This window comes from Coregonus clupeaformis, chromosome 8 (assembly GCF_020615455.1).
Source record: "Coregonus clupeaformis isolate EN_2021a chromosome 8, ASM2061545v1, whole genome shotgun sequence".
In the NCBI taxonomy this organism is placed as follows: Eukaryota; Metazoa; Chordata; class Actinopteri; order Salmoniformes; family Salmonidae; genus Coregonus; species Coregonus clupeaformis.
In genome coordinates, this window is record NC_059199.1 from 41,532,591 (window position 1) to 41,547,518 (window position 14,928).

Consider the following 14,928-nt stretch of genomic DNA (forward strand, 5'->3'; position numbering starts at 1 on the left):
ACTATCAATCACACTAAAGGGAGGCAAGGACATGGGAATTAGACAGTGATCAGTGCTACCAGTACATACTAACAACAGTCCCTCAGTCTCTAGAACAGGGGTGCCCAAACTCGGTCCTGGGGGGGGGCCCCCCTGGGTGCAAGCTTTGATTATTTGAATCAGCTGGGTAGTGCTAGGGCAAAACCCAAAACATGCACCCCTGATGGGGGGTGCCCAGGACCGAGTTTGGGAAACGCTGGCCTAGAAGACAAAGACCGGGAGTCAAAAAATAGATCTCAACTGATATCAAAATAATGAATATCTTCAAATGCTAAATGTGTTTATCACTTTTAAATGCAACCAGTTAACCCGTCGGGCTGAAAAGTGATTATAATCAAATTGAAAAGACGGTGTTAATGCGTCATAAATAAATAAAATCACACCACCTCTAAAAAGAAAGCAAAACATTCGTATAAAACAGACTGTGAACAAATCAATCAGTGCAATAAAAAAAATATATATATAAAGTGACCTTTTTAAGAGAACTTACACCAGTAGTGATGGAACGCATTGCTTTTAGTTATGTCCTTCATTTCAGAGTGAATTAAAACAGGTTTCCCAACCCAGGCTGCATTATAAAAGTAGTTTATCAACACCTTCAGGTGAAATTGACTCAATGATTTTCCTCTTGGCGACGTACTGCAAGAGCTGGAACCGTCTAAGAAACATTGGCCACAGGATCCATAACTTTGGAAACGGCAACACTCGAAGGTCTGCATCCCAAATAACACCATATTCCCTATATAGTTCACTACTTTTGCTCAGGATCCTAGTCAAAAGTAGTGCACTAAATAGGGACAAGGGTGCCATTTGGGACACACCCTAAGAAACATTGGCCACAATAAAAGGATCCATAACTTTGGAAACAGCAACACTCGAGATGAAATCAGTGCATCCCAATTGTAAATACACTATAACATCGATTCAATAAACCCCTCTTAACAGAAAAGCAGGCAGGCACTTCTAATTCAGTGATGTAAATCAAAATAAAAAGGTGATTGAAGTAGCTTATTAAGACAGGAACCTGTCAAGAAATGAAATAAAAGAGCACTAAGGTAACAGGAGTGCCTGAAGAATAATGTGCCAGTGTTGTACCCAATTCTGCCCCCATAATAATTTGATGCATTAGTTTCTTAAATCAGAAGAATATGGGGATGGAAACTTGAATTAATAATAGAAAAAGTTAAATCGGAACTAACAATATTCTAAAGATGAATTTGTTGCATTACAAATATATGTACAGAGGCCCAGCAAAAAGCTTACACCCAAAGTAAAATTAAAATAATTTCAACATAAATATTAAAACATAAAATATAAATATGTACAGATGAGCTTAAAAGTATTTTCTTTTTGGGGGTTTGGGACAATAAAAAAAAAAAACATGAAAATCCCAAACGACGACAAAAAAAAAAAAAGGGGGGGTGACACCACCATGCCCTGTGCTGTGGACAAGCTGAAGCTCCAAAATCACTTCCTCCCTTCCCTGCATGACAGTGGTTGAGGTGGGTTGAAAGCGGCCCAAACGCCAGGACCGTGGTCCTAGCCAAGCCAATCAGAGCCCGGTCACAGTGACCACGCCCATCGGGTGCAGGTGTCGAGCCACCGCGGTCTCAAAGCGAGTGAGGGATGTCGGAGAGAGAAAGCATCCTGAAAATGTATATATTTTAAAGTCTGTTGCTTCTAGCGCTCTAAAGGCCAGTATGTCACCTTGTGCGCCAGTCTGCATGGAGACGTCGCCCCCTGTGGTGGACAGAGGAATAACAAGCATTCAGTCAACCATCAGGATTCTAGAACTTTTTCAATGGGAGAATATTAATTGCATTTATTTTATTCCTCGCGTCCTCTCCGCGCCTCCTTTTCAAAACCCATTGGGTTATCTCGTCCTCAAATTGTATTGGAAAAGAAGGCCTGAGGTCCATCTCAATTTGACTGAGAAGGAGGCGAGGAGATAGGATGCGAGGAATCGCAAGAAGACAAATTGAGACTGTCCACACAGTCTGACAACTAGAGGAAATAGGATAGAGTATGTTCTTCAAGAGTGACAGATTCTGCCATCATCCCTGACAGTCAACAGACAAAAAACAACAACAGATAATTCACTAATTGAGCATTTAAATCAGCACTTTGGAGAACAGTTGAGATGAGTTGTAAGAACAATGAAGAGATGGAGAAAGACTTGATAGAAATGGCAGATGAGAAGAGAAGTTGAGACAGCAGAGGAGAAGGGAAAGATGGATAGAAAGGTTAGCGAAACCAAAAGAGAAAGAAAGGTGGAGGCACAGGGGAAGACAGAGATAAATGTGTGCGCTTGCCTGGTAAAACGGGAGGGTCAATGTCTGTGTGTGTGTGTGTGCGCGTGCTAACCTGGTACAGTGGACTACAGCAGAGTCAGCAGAGTCGGGACTCCACAGTCCACAAAGTTCTGGAAACGGGGCACCACATCACATCACATAATGAGCCGGCTGAAACAACCACAGTGAACCTTAACACAGGAACTACTACAGCAAAAACACCCTTGGTGAAAATTACAGTCATCCTTAGCCAACACATTAATTTCTGAAAATACTGATACACCCTGGCAGATGGTCGATATTATGTCCGCTTAAAGCATTCACACCAACATGACAATATAGGCTTTAACCAACACTGCCACCCAGTGGCCATTACTCGATCAGACAACAGGGATGGGCAACCTGATGTTGAATTGCATTGAATTCTATGTCGGGCAGAAATGAGTGTTTGAATCAGGAAAGTCTTCTACGAGCCAGAAGTTTAATAAAATGATATTTTAATGTACTTTACCGGTTGTCCGTGCGGTTGGTCCATTTGGCAGTAGGAATGTGAGAATATATATCCACAGGAAAGTATAATTACATCAACTTTTCAAATAACTGGTAGTGCGTTCAGATTTTGATCAACCATGTACACGAGCTCTGCAAGTATGCATGCATCTTGTGCATGTATTTTTATCTTGTTCACTTGCTTCAGGTGATAGAAATCTGAACGTACTACCAGCGCTTTGAAAAGTTGATGTAATTCCTGTGGATATATTGTCTCACATTCCTACCGCCAAATGGACCAACCGCACAGACAACAATTAAAGTACGTAAAAATATCATTTTATTCAACATTCTGGCTTGTAGAAGTCGTGAGACAAAATGCTCATTTCTGTCCGACGTAGAATTCAATGTCGGGTTTCCAGGCAAGGCAACTGGCGGTCCGCGGGGAACTCAGTCGGGGTCTTAACTTACTGTTAAGAGTTAAAATAGTGGTATAATTATTTTTGGGGGATAATTTTTTTTTTCTCTTGTTATGTCAGTCACTGATAGTCACTCAATTATCCCATGTCAGCTAAAAAAATGTTGATTGCTAAGTTAGTCTAGACAGCTATCTAAACTTGTCGAATTACCGACCGGGGGACCCACATGATTTTGTTTGTCACTCTCATTCAGATATCATATTAAAAACTGCAAACATTTCTCTCTGCCCAATCGCAAAATGTGTAGAATTTCAGGAAATGAACTATAAAACATACCCTTTTTTCCTCTCTGCTGTCCAGAGGGGCTGCTAAAATAAATTGCTCGCAAGGTGGGGCCGCCCCTCCAACAACATTTCGCTTAGAGCCCCCAAAAGGCTAAGGCCGGCTCTGACTGCATCCTTTGGACAAGTAGGACAGATTTTTTACTTGTTAGAAAGCTGAAGTCACGGCCTCCCGAGTGGCGCAGCGGTCTAAGGCACTGCATCGCAGTGCTTGAGGCGTCACTGCAGACCCGGGTTTGAGCCCAGGCTGTGTCACAACCGGCCGTGACCGGGAGTCCCATAGGGCGGCGCACAAATGGCCCAGCGTCGTCTGGGTTAGGAGAGGGTTTGGCCGGGGGGGCTTTACTTGGCTCATCGCGCTCTAGCGACTCCTTGTGTCGGGCCGGGCGCCAGCAGGCTGACTTCAGTCATCAGTTGAACGGTGTTAAGAAGCGCGGTTTGGTGGGTCATGTTTCGGAGGATGCATGACTCAACCTTTGCCTCTCCTGAGCTTGTTGGGGAGTTGCAGCGATGAGACAAGATTGTAATTGGATTTCACAAAATTGGGGAGAAAAAGGGGGTAAAATACAAACAAAAGATAACGCCTGAAGTCACTTGTGTAAAAAATTATGTTTTTAAAAAACATCCATAACACCATAGGCCAAAAGGGTGACTTGAAAATGAGTGAAGTACATAGGAGGGATCTGAAATAATTTTCTGTGCTTGCCTATAGACCACCTGTCAAACTCGATGAATGAAGGTCACTGATTAGTAAGGAACTCCCTTCACCTGGTCGTCTAGGGCTTAATTGAAAGGAAAAATCAACACTAGGCCCTCCATGGAATGAGTTTGACACCCCTGCCATAGACAATGTTATCACCCCCTAGCGGCTATCCAAAATAAATGTACAAAAAAGTAACTAAATAAATAAAAAGGACCGCTACATTTGGCTGGCATGCTCCGGGAGGGACGAGAGGAATCATGACATTGACAAAATATATTTTGTGGAGCCAAAACGTCTCAAATAGCCTATTCCACTCTGGTGGAGCTTTGGTACCAACGAGATTTGTACTAGCCCAGGCCTATCTGGCTTTCTGTGGTACCAACGAGATGTGTAGTAGCCCAGGCCTATCTGGCTTTCTGTGGTACCAACGAGATGTGTAGTAGCCCAGGCCTATCTGGCTTTCTGTGGTACCAACGAGATGTGTAGTAGCCCAGGCCTATCTGGCTTTCTGTGGTACCAACGAGATGTGTACTAGCCCAGGCCTATCTGGCTTTCTGTGGTACCAACGAGATGTGTAGTAGCCCAGGCCTATCTGGCTTTCTGTGGTACCAACGAGATGTGTACTAGCCCAGGCCTATCTGGCTTTCTGTGGTACCAACGAGATGTGTAGTAGCCCAGGCCTATCTGGCTTTCTGTGGTACCAACGAGATGTGTAGTAGCCCAGGCCTATCTGGCTTTCTGTGTGTGCCGAAGCGTGCAGATGGAGCGAGTGACACGGTCAATGAGCCTCACTGGCTGTGCGTCTTGTGATGCAGAGCAAACTCTGCTGTCCTCAGAACTGGATAATTATAAACTGATTCAAATGTTTTCCCCTCATCCTCCTCTCTTATTGGCCTAGGCTACTAAATGCGTTGTAGCTAGGTTGCACATTGCTAGGATAATATGGAAATAGGCCTTGGCGAACTACGCATTTCTTTCATAAGCTTTCCTCAGCTGTAGCCTAAGTTCTCTTTTGACTCCTCATTAGATTTTTCCATTTTGGTATTTTTTCTCTAAATTTCACTTCTTCTCATTCAAATATATGTCATTCAAAATAAATCTGAATGAGAATAGACTCCGACTTTCCTAAAGTTGCAGCTTTTAAATGGGAATAATTATGACATTAAACATTTTATTAGAATAGTTTGGAAAATACTCTTCATAACTTTAATTTGTCTTAATGCTTTTATGATATTTCAGTTAGTAGGATTAGGCTTTTGGTCGTTTGGTTCGCTATGGCAAGAAATTATTTTTTTTCTGGCAGATGCATGCATCATTACTGTCTTATAACGTTTTGCTCAACTGTAAGGTTTGTTCAAATTTCTCATTCGATTTTTATATCTTGCTATTGTTTCTTCTCCCTCTCTCATTATTACCTTAGGCCTCCCATGTTTTGGGGTTATTCAAAAGCAACTTAAAACTTTCTGAGATATGTTATGGAGTTCTAGGCTTCATTCATTGTTTGATCATGAAACAATGCTGCAGGAAAAATGTAGCATGCATTAAACTGAAAGTGGCTTAAAACCCTTTAGAACCAATCGTGGCTGTCAACTGCCTTTTAAAAAAAAATGTATATAGTGGCCGTGATCGGCCTTGTTTTTCTAACAATAATATTGGTCAATATCGCTAAATTAACTTGCTAAGAACCTGTTGTCATATTCGCGTGGCTTGTGACAAGGTAGGGGGGTATACAGAAGATAGCCCTATTTGGTAAAAGACAAAGTCCATATTATGGCAAGAACAGATCAAATAAGCAAAGAGAAACAACAGTCCATCATTACTTTAAGACATGAAGGTCAGTCAATGCGGAACATTTCAAGAACTTCAAGTGCAGTCGCAAAACCGATCAAGCGCAATGATGAAACTGGCTCTCATGAGGACCGCCACAGGAAAGGAAGACCCAGAGTTACCTCTGCTGCAGAGGATAAGTTCATTAGAGTTAACTGCACCTCAGATTGCAGCCCAAATAAATGCTTCACAGAGTTCAAGTAACAGACACATCTCAACATCAACTGTTTCAGAGGAGAATGCGGGAATCAGGCCTTCATGGTGGAATTGCTGCAAAGAAACCACTACTAAAGGACACCAATAAGAAGAAGAGACTTGCTTGGGCCAAGAAACACGAGCAATGGACATTAGACCGGTGGAAATCTGTCCTTTGGTCTGATGAGTCCAAATTTCAGATGTTTGGTTCCAACTGCTGTATCTTTGTGAGACGTGATGTGGGTGAATGGATGATCTCTGCATGTGTATTTCCCACCGTAAAGCATGGAGGAGGTGTTATGGTGTGGGGGTGCTTTGATGGTGACACTCTCTGTGATTTATTTAGAATTCAAGGCACACTTAACCAGCATGGCTACCACAGCATTCTGCAGCGATACGCCATCCCATCTGGTTTGGGCTTAGTGGGACTATCAATTGTTTTTCAACAGGACAATGACCCAACACACCTTCAGGCTGTGTAAGGGCTATTTGACCAAGAAGGAGAGTGATGGAGTGCTGCATCAGATGACCTGGCCTTCACAATCCCCCGACCTCAACCCAATTGAGATGTTTTGGGATGAGTCGGACCGCAGAGTGAAGGCAAAGCAGCCAACAAGTGCTCAGCATATGTGGGAACTCCTTCAAGACTGTTGGAAAAGCATTCCAGGTGAAGCTGGTTGAGAGAATGCCAAGAGTGTGCAAAGCTGTCATCAAGGCAAAGGGTGGCTACTTTGAAGAATCTAAAATATATTTTGATTTGTTTAACACTTTTTTGGTTACTACATGATTCCATGTGTTATTTCATAGTTGATGTCTTCACTATATTATTCTACAATGTAGAAAACAGTAAAAATAAAGAAAAACCCTTGAATGAGTAGGTGTGTCCAAACTTTTGACTGATACTGTAGCTATTCCAATCAGTTAAAATAAAATAACATATTGGTAATGCATTCTTAACAGTTCGCAAAACATAGTCATTCAGAGGGAGTGTCACCTGGTTGACGAGCCGTGTCCTCTGCTCCCCGCTCCAGTGTGGAGAGGCGTACTGGGAGAGGAGCGCAGGGGTCAAAGGTCAGACATACATGTCTAACATGCTTCCTTCTTTTCCTCAATAGGTTATATATGTGGAGAGGAACAGGTGAGAGTGTGTTCATCATGCTATGGTATAATATGAAAGCAGATGTGTGTGTGATCTCTAGCATTTCACCCATGTATATTAGTTTGGATTTGTGTTGATGCGGAATGTGTCATGTTGTAGTGCATGTTTTCATACCAAATGCCACTAGTTCTCCAGGGAACGATACATTTATTCAATGAATACGTTATTCCCCCCTCTGCCTGCATGAGTGTGTGTGTGTGTGTGTGTGTGTGTGTTTGTTTACCTGGTATGCGTAAGCAGTTTGCGAGTAGCTCATGGGCATCTGTGGCATCATGACTCCTGGAAAGCCGTTGTACGAGTAAGGCTGAGAAGAGAGGAAGGAGAAAACGGCAGTGTCAAAGGTAGATGTATGCAAAGTGTCTTCCCTCAGTATAACATCTAAGATAGTCAACTGTCAATCTGGTGTAATTGGGCCATGTTCAGCAGAGCACAACGTTGTGGAACCTTATGTAGAAAACACATGCCTTTGATATGTAGTCAGCTCTATTCATGACAATTCTACCTGCAACGTTCCACAATGTTTGCCTACTGTACGTGGCCCTTGTGTGCTGGGTGGGGTTGGTGCACTTTTAGGACCACTGTTAGTCCTAAAGTGTGAACTGATTCAAGCCCATCTTGCAACACAGACCCTGTGTCCCAAATGGCACCCTGGGCCCTGGTCAAAAGTAGTGCACTTTATAGGGAATAGGGTGCCATTTAGGACACACACAGTGGCTTTGGGATGATGACAGTGCCTTACCTGGATGTAGGGATTGCCCCCATTGAGTACAGGCGAAGGCTGAGCCATGCCCCCTCCCATAGGATAGCAGCAGGTGCAGTAGATGTACTGGGAGGGGCTTATCCAGGGGGCCTGACCAACAAGGTGAGACGGCATGGAACCTGGGCAGGGAAAACAAATAAACAAACATTCCTCCACATTCCAGGCTGACTATAATTGCAGATGCATGCCAGATCTCACAATGCCTAGATAGGTGTTTAACATTTCAGCTAACCACATCATTTGATATAGCAATTTGATGGCCGACTGCAGTCTATCTGGCACGCAACAATTGGTTGATGCAATGTAGTGGACCTAGAACACATTTAGCCACAACCCAGACTTCAGTTGTGGCAATGGAGTACCAAAGGCAAGGAGTAGAAGCCATAAGAAAATGTTGAGACTCAGATATATCAATGGACAAAATGCACACAAACAACACACAGACTCACGTGAGCTCCTTTCCTTCATGATTGCTGGACCCAGTTTGAGTTTCCTCCCTTTAAAACTGATCTGTTGCTACAGAGTAAACATGGTGAAGTCGAAACACATTAGCTTGTGAGTAGAGTGAAGGCAAAGTTTGAAAGACTTGAATCCATTTACGATGTGACCATGTTAAATAAATTACTCTTACTTCAACGATGGTTTGGATGTCGACATCTTCATTGAAGTAAACAAATCCATATCTACACAAAAGTCAAAGAGTGACATTGTTCCATAAAACAATGTTCGGGGATGCACTTTTCTTGACTAAAGGTAGAGCCTACTAATTTGGGACTTACCCTTTGCAGATACCTCCACGGTAAGTGATGATTTTCACTTCCTTCACGGCACCAAATCTCGCAAAGAAGTCCCGGATTTCGTTCTCATCCACCTAGAAAAGGACAATATGAGCAAGTTAGATTATGAAGATGTAGCCGAATCCGTTTGGAAATTATTTTAGCTACTCACCTTCATGTCGATTCCTCCTACAAAAAGTGTGTTTGGAGTCATTTTACCTTCAGGTAAAATATAACCATTTGACAGCTTCAAACTTGCGGCCGTCTGACATCCGTTTCTTTGTTTCTGGATATCCTGGAACGAAGAAAATTAAGTAGCTTGACACTGTTCACACCAGTTGTTTTGCACTTTTCTTCAAGGTGCAACCACAACATGCTGAAGTTGGCAGAAAGATTGTAGCCATCTTTATTGTGGCCAGTATCAGATGGATAATATATTGATCCAACGAGCTAGTTCAGTCACAGGTTAAAATAATTAGTTATACCCTGTGTCCAACCATTCTATCCAGGATTATAATTTTTTTAAAGGCCAGCGGGAAATCTCAGACAATTCTGAGTGCAATCCACTTCTATTTCAGCCATCAGGATATTGTCCACCCTTTCCCGGCTAGCTAGTTGCTAACTACCAATAGAAAAACTGATTAGCTAACGTTAACTATACCAAATGATTATTATTCATATGTGTTATAACTTTGGCAAATCAACTAGCTAGTTAGCCAGCCAGGTAATGAACGATTGCCTATCTTGGATGCCCGTGCCCTGGCTTACTAGCAAGGACAGAGAAGACATGAGGCAACTAACTTTAGCTAGCTAGTAACGTTAGGTATGTTAACTAGAAACGGGGTCGTTTATTGGAGGGCAAATTATTAACTAGTTAACTAAACGACCAAGCTATAATGTTATGAGCTTATTTAATCAAGCATGAGAACTGGCGATACACTTCGTTAATGTTAAGTATTTTAGCTTGCTAGTTAACCTAGAAATGTGATATGTAGCTTGCAAGTTATCTAACTTTAGCTAGCTCACTCCCGAGAAATTGGACAGCGATTTTTTTTCTCACACTCTGTGGTCGAGGGCGATTTATTCAATACTTTAACATTACACATTATGTTTGGGTCATTCTCAAAACACAGATGTAGCTAGCTACTCACCATTTCTAAAACCGTTAAAACCGAATAAATTAAACACACTGCCGCGCAAACTTTCCCCGCTTGAAGTGAAACCGATGACTGTCAAAATCGCTGCTCCACGCGCAACTTCTCACTTGGTGAAGCTAATTGGGATATTCCAAAAAGTACAAGGGTTGTTTTTTCAGTGTGTTTTTATTCTCTGTTGTTTTTTTACGCGTAATTTCGTTACAAGAGTTAACACTATTTAGGGGTGTATTCTTTAAATAAAGACGTCTGATATCAAGCCTCTAGTTTTTCAAATGGTACAACATTTTGAAGATGGTGAATATAAGATGTTTCACAAAGATCGAGAATGTAGCTAGCTTTTTAAAATGTGTGAAAGGATTGTTCACGAATGTAGACATTCAGCAGCAGCTACATTACAACAAATAACTAAATAACCACAGTATGGCATAAAGTACAGTAATAAAATCCATTCCTTTGATGACATTTAGCTAATCGGGTGAATCTGAGTCAGGTCATATGATATTGCTCAGATGTACAGGGAGAGAGAGTGAAATGAAAGATTTGTACAACTAGCCCAAGATAGCCCATAGCCTGGCGTTTCCAATGGGAGCAAATTAATCATAGTGGGCAGATGAAGGAAGAAAGTGGGCAGAGCCAAGCACGAGCTAGTGAGATCCTATTTGCGCGTTCTAGCAATTATTTGCATATTTCCGTCAGGGGGAACGCCAACTCTGTTAAATGCCCCGGTGCAATAGCTCAATTCGCACTTGCACTCGTAAACAAAGCAATTTTATTAGAAACTTTGGCAAAGGGTAAAGTCTACAAAACGCAGTCCACTCTGTTTGTTACAGATTTTAGTTTTGGAAATAGAATCGTATGATTGTGGTCCTCTGTAGCTCAGCTGGTAGAGCACGGCGCTTGTAACGCCAAGATAGTGGGTTCGATCCCCGGGACCACCCATACACTAAAAAAATGTATGCACGCATGACTGTAAGTCGCTTTGGATAAAAGCGTCTGCTAAATGGCATATTATATTATTTATATGAAATGTTTCATCGATTAAAAAATTAGCAGAATCTCGGCCAAAATCCAACCGGATGCTTCACATTTATACATCCGGTGAAATATCTGGCTCATTGTTCTATCTATGGTGAGATGCAGGACAGACATGGCTTACCGATAGGGTGCCCCCTTGCATTTCATAGTATTGAGTCTCTATCAGAGCTCCCAACAATAATTTTATTGTATGTGCAAAATTGTCCTCTGTAGTGGTCATTAGGATGTAAATATATATATAAAAAAGTACATTACAGTCAATGGGTACAGAAGGTGAAAAACATAGTTGAGGCATCTGGGTGTCCACTCCAGAGGACATTTCTTGATAAGCTCTTATTTAGCTCTTATTTAATGTGAAAAAATTATTACACAGTCCTGACAACCCACTTAACTATTCCTGAGATATTCATATACTAGAAACAATTTGAATATAAAAAAAAAAACGAAAGTAATTGCACACACTTCTTTTAACATTTCCATAAAATGTGCTAATTTTGTAGGCAGACATTTTTTTAAGAACCAGGAAGGTAAAGTTGTCAAGGTCACACCCCCACACATGTGATATTGGAAAGCCCAGAATGTCTTCTGAGTGGCGCAGTGGTCTAAGGCACTGCATCGCAGTGCTAACTGTGCCACTAGAGATCCTGGTTCGAATCCAGGCTCTGTCGCAGCCGGCCGCGACCGGGAGACTCATGGGCGGCGCACAATTGGCCCAGCGTCGTCTAGGGTAGGGGAGGGAATGGCCGGCGGGGATGTAGCTCAGTTGATAGAGCATGGCGTTTGCAACGCCAGGGTTGTGGGTTCGATTCCCACGGGGGGCCAGTATAAAAAAAATATGTAATCACTAACTGTAAGTCGCTCTGGATAAGAGCGTCTGCTAAATGACTAAAATGTAAAATGTAAATGTAAATGTTCTCAAAGGGACAACAGGACTTAACACAGTGGTTTGTATGGCCTCAGAGACACGGACCAATAACTGATGTCCACTAGAGAGGACAAAAATGAATAGCTGTTTAATGCCATGTGGGGACCACCACGGTTCACACTTAAAAGTCAAGAAGAGGTGGGCGTGTTTATGGAAACGTAGCCAATATTGCATCTGTACTATGCTGTTGTATGAAAAGTAATCAATAGGTAGGTGCCCAATGTGTAACACTCGCGCAGACAGTGAAGTAATTCGACCAGCTGGAAACATGCTGCTCGTCTACTGTAGTAGTATAGAATATATATGCCTAGGCTACGAAGGTTAGGTGGCTTCAGAATACAGTGAGAACTGACAAGTCAAGCCCCTGAAGCAATTATGTCTAGAAGGAATACAGTTTTTGTCAAACGTGACTTTTCGTAGCAGGTTAGGAGAATTAGGTTAAGGTTTGCTAAAATGCACAAAACCTTTGACGGCAATTTGACAAAAACTGTATACCATCTAGGCATGACCCCCTGAAGCCCGTTGCCTTCACTTCCCTATTATGAAGATGACAATTGCGCTGTCAGGAGTGGTTACAACTGCGCAGGGCACTTGAGGTGTGCCATCCGGTTCACTGTAACAAAAATCTCTTTTTGACTTTTCATTCTGGTGAGTCGCCGGTGATGCTGCAAATGATTTGTATCAGTGGCATTCCCATTCTCGTGTAAAGCAATGTCTACCGACGGAGAAGCAAGATTTGTAGAGGATATCTTTTGGGTAGTCTACTTTGCAAGAGAACACAGGATGTGTGGCTGTCTGTTAAAGCCCGGAGTCGCTTTGGCGCGCTGAAGGATCGTATGATTGTCAGTTATTTCACGTAGCGAGGCGATCACCAATCAAGGCATACACACAGCTACGGTGAACGAAAATCCACATTTGTAGCGGACTTAAAGACCCGTAGGGTGCGCGCCCACCGGTTGCTGGGATGAAACCCTCGCGGAGCAATGGGATGAGCCTCGAGACTCATCGAGCGGATTTGCTGTCCAACGGAGGCTGCGGGATGTCAGACACCGTGACTGCTGTCCAAACCGAGACTGGTCCCGGATCCCCAATGACTGACAAACAGGGAGCGGGAGAAACTACAAACGCCAAAGGAATCCCTAGGCGGAGCAGTATTATCAAGGTAAAGGTTGGGGGGTATTAAATACACCGAACTGACCATACTAAATTGATCTGTAACTGTTCAAGAACACACACACTGTCTCATCTCTTTCTTCCTGGCTCCTATCCGTTTCCTCTCCTCTCCCTGTCTCCTCTCCTTCTCCCTGTCTCCTCTCCTCCTCCCTGTCTCCTCTCCTTCTCCCTGTCTCCTCTCCTTCTCCCTGTCTCCTCTCCTTCCTCCCTGTCTCCTCTCTTCCCTGTCTCCTCTCCTTCTCCCTGTCTCCTCCTTCTCCCTCTCCTCTCCTTCTCCCTGTCTATTCCTTCTCCTTCTCTGTGTCTCCTCACCGCCCTGTCTCCTCTCCTTCTCCCTCTCCTCTCCTTCTTCCTGTCTATTCCTTCTCCTTCTCCTCTCCTTCTCCCTGTCTCCTCTCCGCCCTGTCTCCTCTCCTTCTCCATGTCTTCTCCTTCTCCCTCTCCTCTCCTTCTCCCTGTCTATTCCTTCTCCTCTCCTTCTCCATGTCTTCTCATTCTCCCTCTCCTCTCCTTCTCCCTGTCTATTCCTTCTCCTTCTCCTCTCCTTCTCCCTGTCTTCTCCTTCTCCCTCTCCTCTCCTTCTCCCTGTCTATTCCTTCTCCTTCTCCTCTCCTTCACTTCTTCTCCCTGTCTCCTCTCTTTAGACCACAATGATTGGAAAGACCTGGACAGATGATTGCTTTCACCTATCATGTCAGATCAATGCAGATAAAGGGAAGGATACAAGGAGAGGAAGCCACTTTAGACTATTGTGATGCACCCCAGATACTTGAGCTCCAGCTGCTTGCAATGAATGCAATAAATGCTTGAAATAAATAGGCTACTATTTGGCAGTGGTTTTAATGCCTATCTCTACGCCTACTACTAAACTAGCTTTGCGTTGCCTTCCTCGTCAAGACAGAAAGACAGAGATTGATTCCTAGATCTTTGGACTGGGCTGGATGGAATGACCCACCTGACCCTTGACCCAGCGCCTCCCTCTTTATTCTTCTACTTTAGACAGACTTCATCCCTGTTTTAAACTTTGAAATAAGTCCTTCATTTTCACTTCCCCAAGGCAATCTTTTGATCTGACAACTGGTGAGAAGGACTCGAGTATGTGTTGAAATCATTGCTTGATCTGTGATCACAGCAAGACTTGTCCGAACAGTTGATCTTATATTGATCTTTTGCGTTGCCAGTTTTGTATGATGCTGCTCCCTACAGAGGAATTACTTGTTGTCAGCGTTGGCTCTGTGCCGGTCTGATTCGCTCTCAGCGCTTGGCAGGGCAGGAGGTTGGCCAATTTCCTCACAGTTGATGTTGCAATGTTGCTTTGAGTCACAAACAGTTAGATATAGTGATGACTCTCTCTCTCTCTCTCCTCTGTCTAACTTTTTCTCTCATCATGTTTTGTTGCTGTCACTCTCTTTTTCACTCTCTCTCTAACTTCCTTCCTCTCTCCCTTTTTCTCTTTCTACCCCTTGACCTTATTTGTTTCTGCGTTGCCAGTAAAGGATTGTCAGAAACACAAATGTGTTTACCTTTCTGTCATGCTTCAGGAAAGTTGTGGCGTCTAAAATAACCAGCTCTGTCCCATGCTGGGCTGTAAGTGGCGTTAAATGACTTCTGCGAGGGCGGTGCTGCTCGACGTACGCGG

The 14,928-nt window shown here is 43.1% G+C and overlaps 2 protein-coding genes across 3 annotated transcripts in view; one reads left to right on the forward strand and one right to left on the reverse strand.

Annotated features, from left to right (window-relative positions):
• Positions 1-213: 213 nt before the first annotated feature.
• On the reverse strand, positions 214-10,375 carry LOC121572057 (deleted in azoospermia-like). Of its 2 annotated transcripts, none has more exons than XR_006001809.2 (10): positions 10,151-10,375; positions 9,172-9,294; positions 9,003-9,094; positions 8,855-8,906; positions 8,673-8,739; positions 8,203-8,342; positions 7,687-7,767; positions 7,299-7,349; positions 2,404-2,501; positions 214-1,779 (listed from the first exon to the last, which is right to left on the reverse strand). XR_006001809.2 is itself a non-coding variant. In XM_041883932.2 (10 exons), exons 1-9 carry the CDS (start codon positions 10,151-10,153, stop codon positions 2,417-2,419), a joined length of 654 nt encoding a protein of 217 aa, XP_041739866.1. In that variant the 5' UTR covers positions 10,154-10,375; the 3' UTR covers positions 214-1,779; positions 2,404-2,416. The 2 variants fall into 2 exon arrangements, 1 of the variants encoding a protein (XP_041739866.1); XM_041883932.2 differs by having other exon boundaries at positions 2,404-2,461.
• Positions 10,376-12,685: 2,310 nt separating this feature from the next.
• Positions 12,686-14,928, forward strand: part of LOC121572058 (inactive phospholipase C-like protein 2) — a 44,230-nt gene continuing 41,987 nt past the window's right edge. Inside the window, exon 1 of the mRNA XM_041883933.2 lies at positions 12,686-13,278. Coding sequence (XP_041739867.2) covers positions 13,081-13,278 — 198 coding nt within the window. The 5' untranslated portion in view covers positions 12,686-13,080. The remainder of the gene's footprint in view (positions 13,279-14,928) is intronic.

What these genes read in the sequence shown, in the direction of transcription:
- LOC121572057 (XM_041883932.2), bottom strand. An exon ending in GGGGCAATCCCTACATCCAG is followed by an intron (nt 7,768 to 8,202) that starts GTAAGGCACTGT and finishes CTCTCTTCTCAG; the next exon opens with CCTTACTCGTACAACGGCTT. An exon ending in AAACTGCTTACGCATACCAG is followed by an intron (nt 7,350 to 7,686) that starts GTAAACAAACAC and finishes CTCCTCTCCCAG; the next exon opens with TACGCCTCTCCACACTGGAG.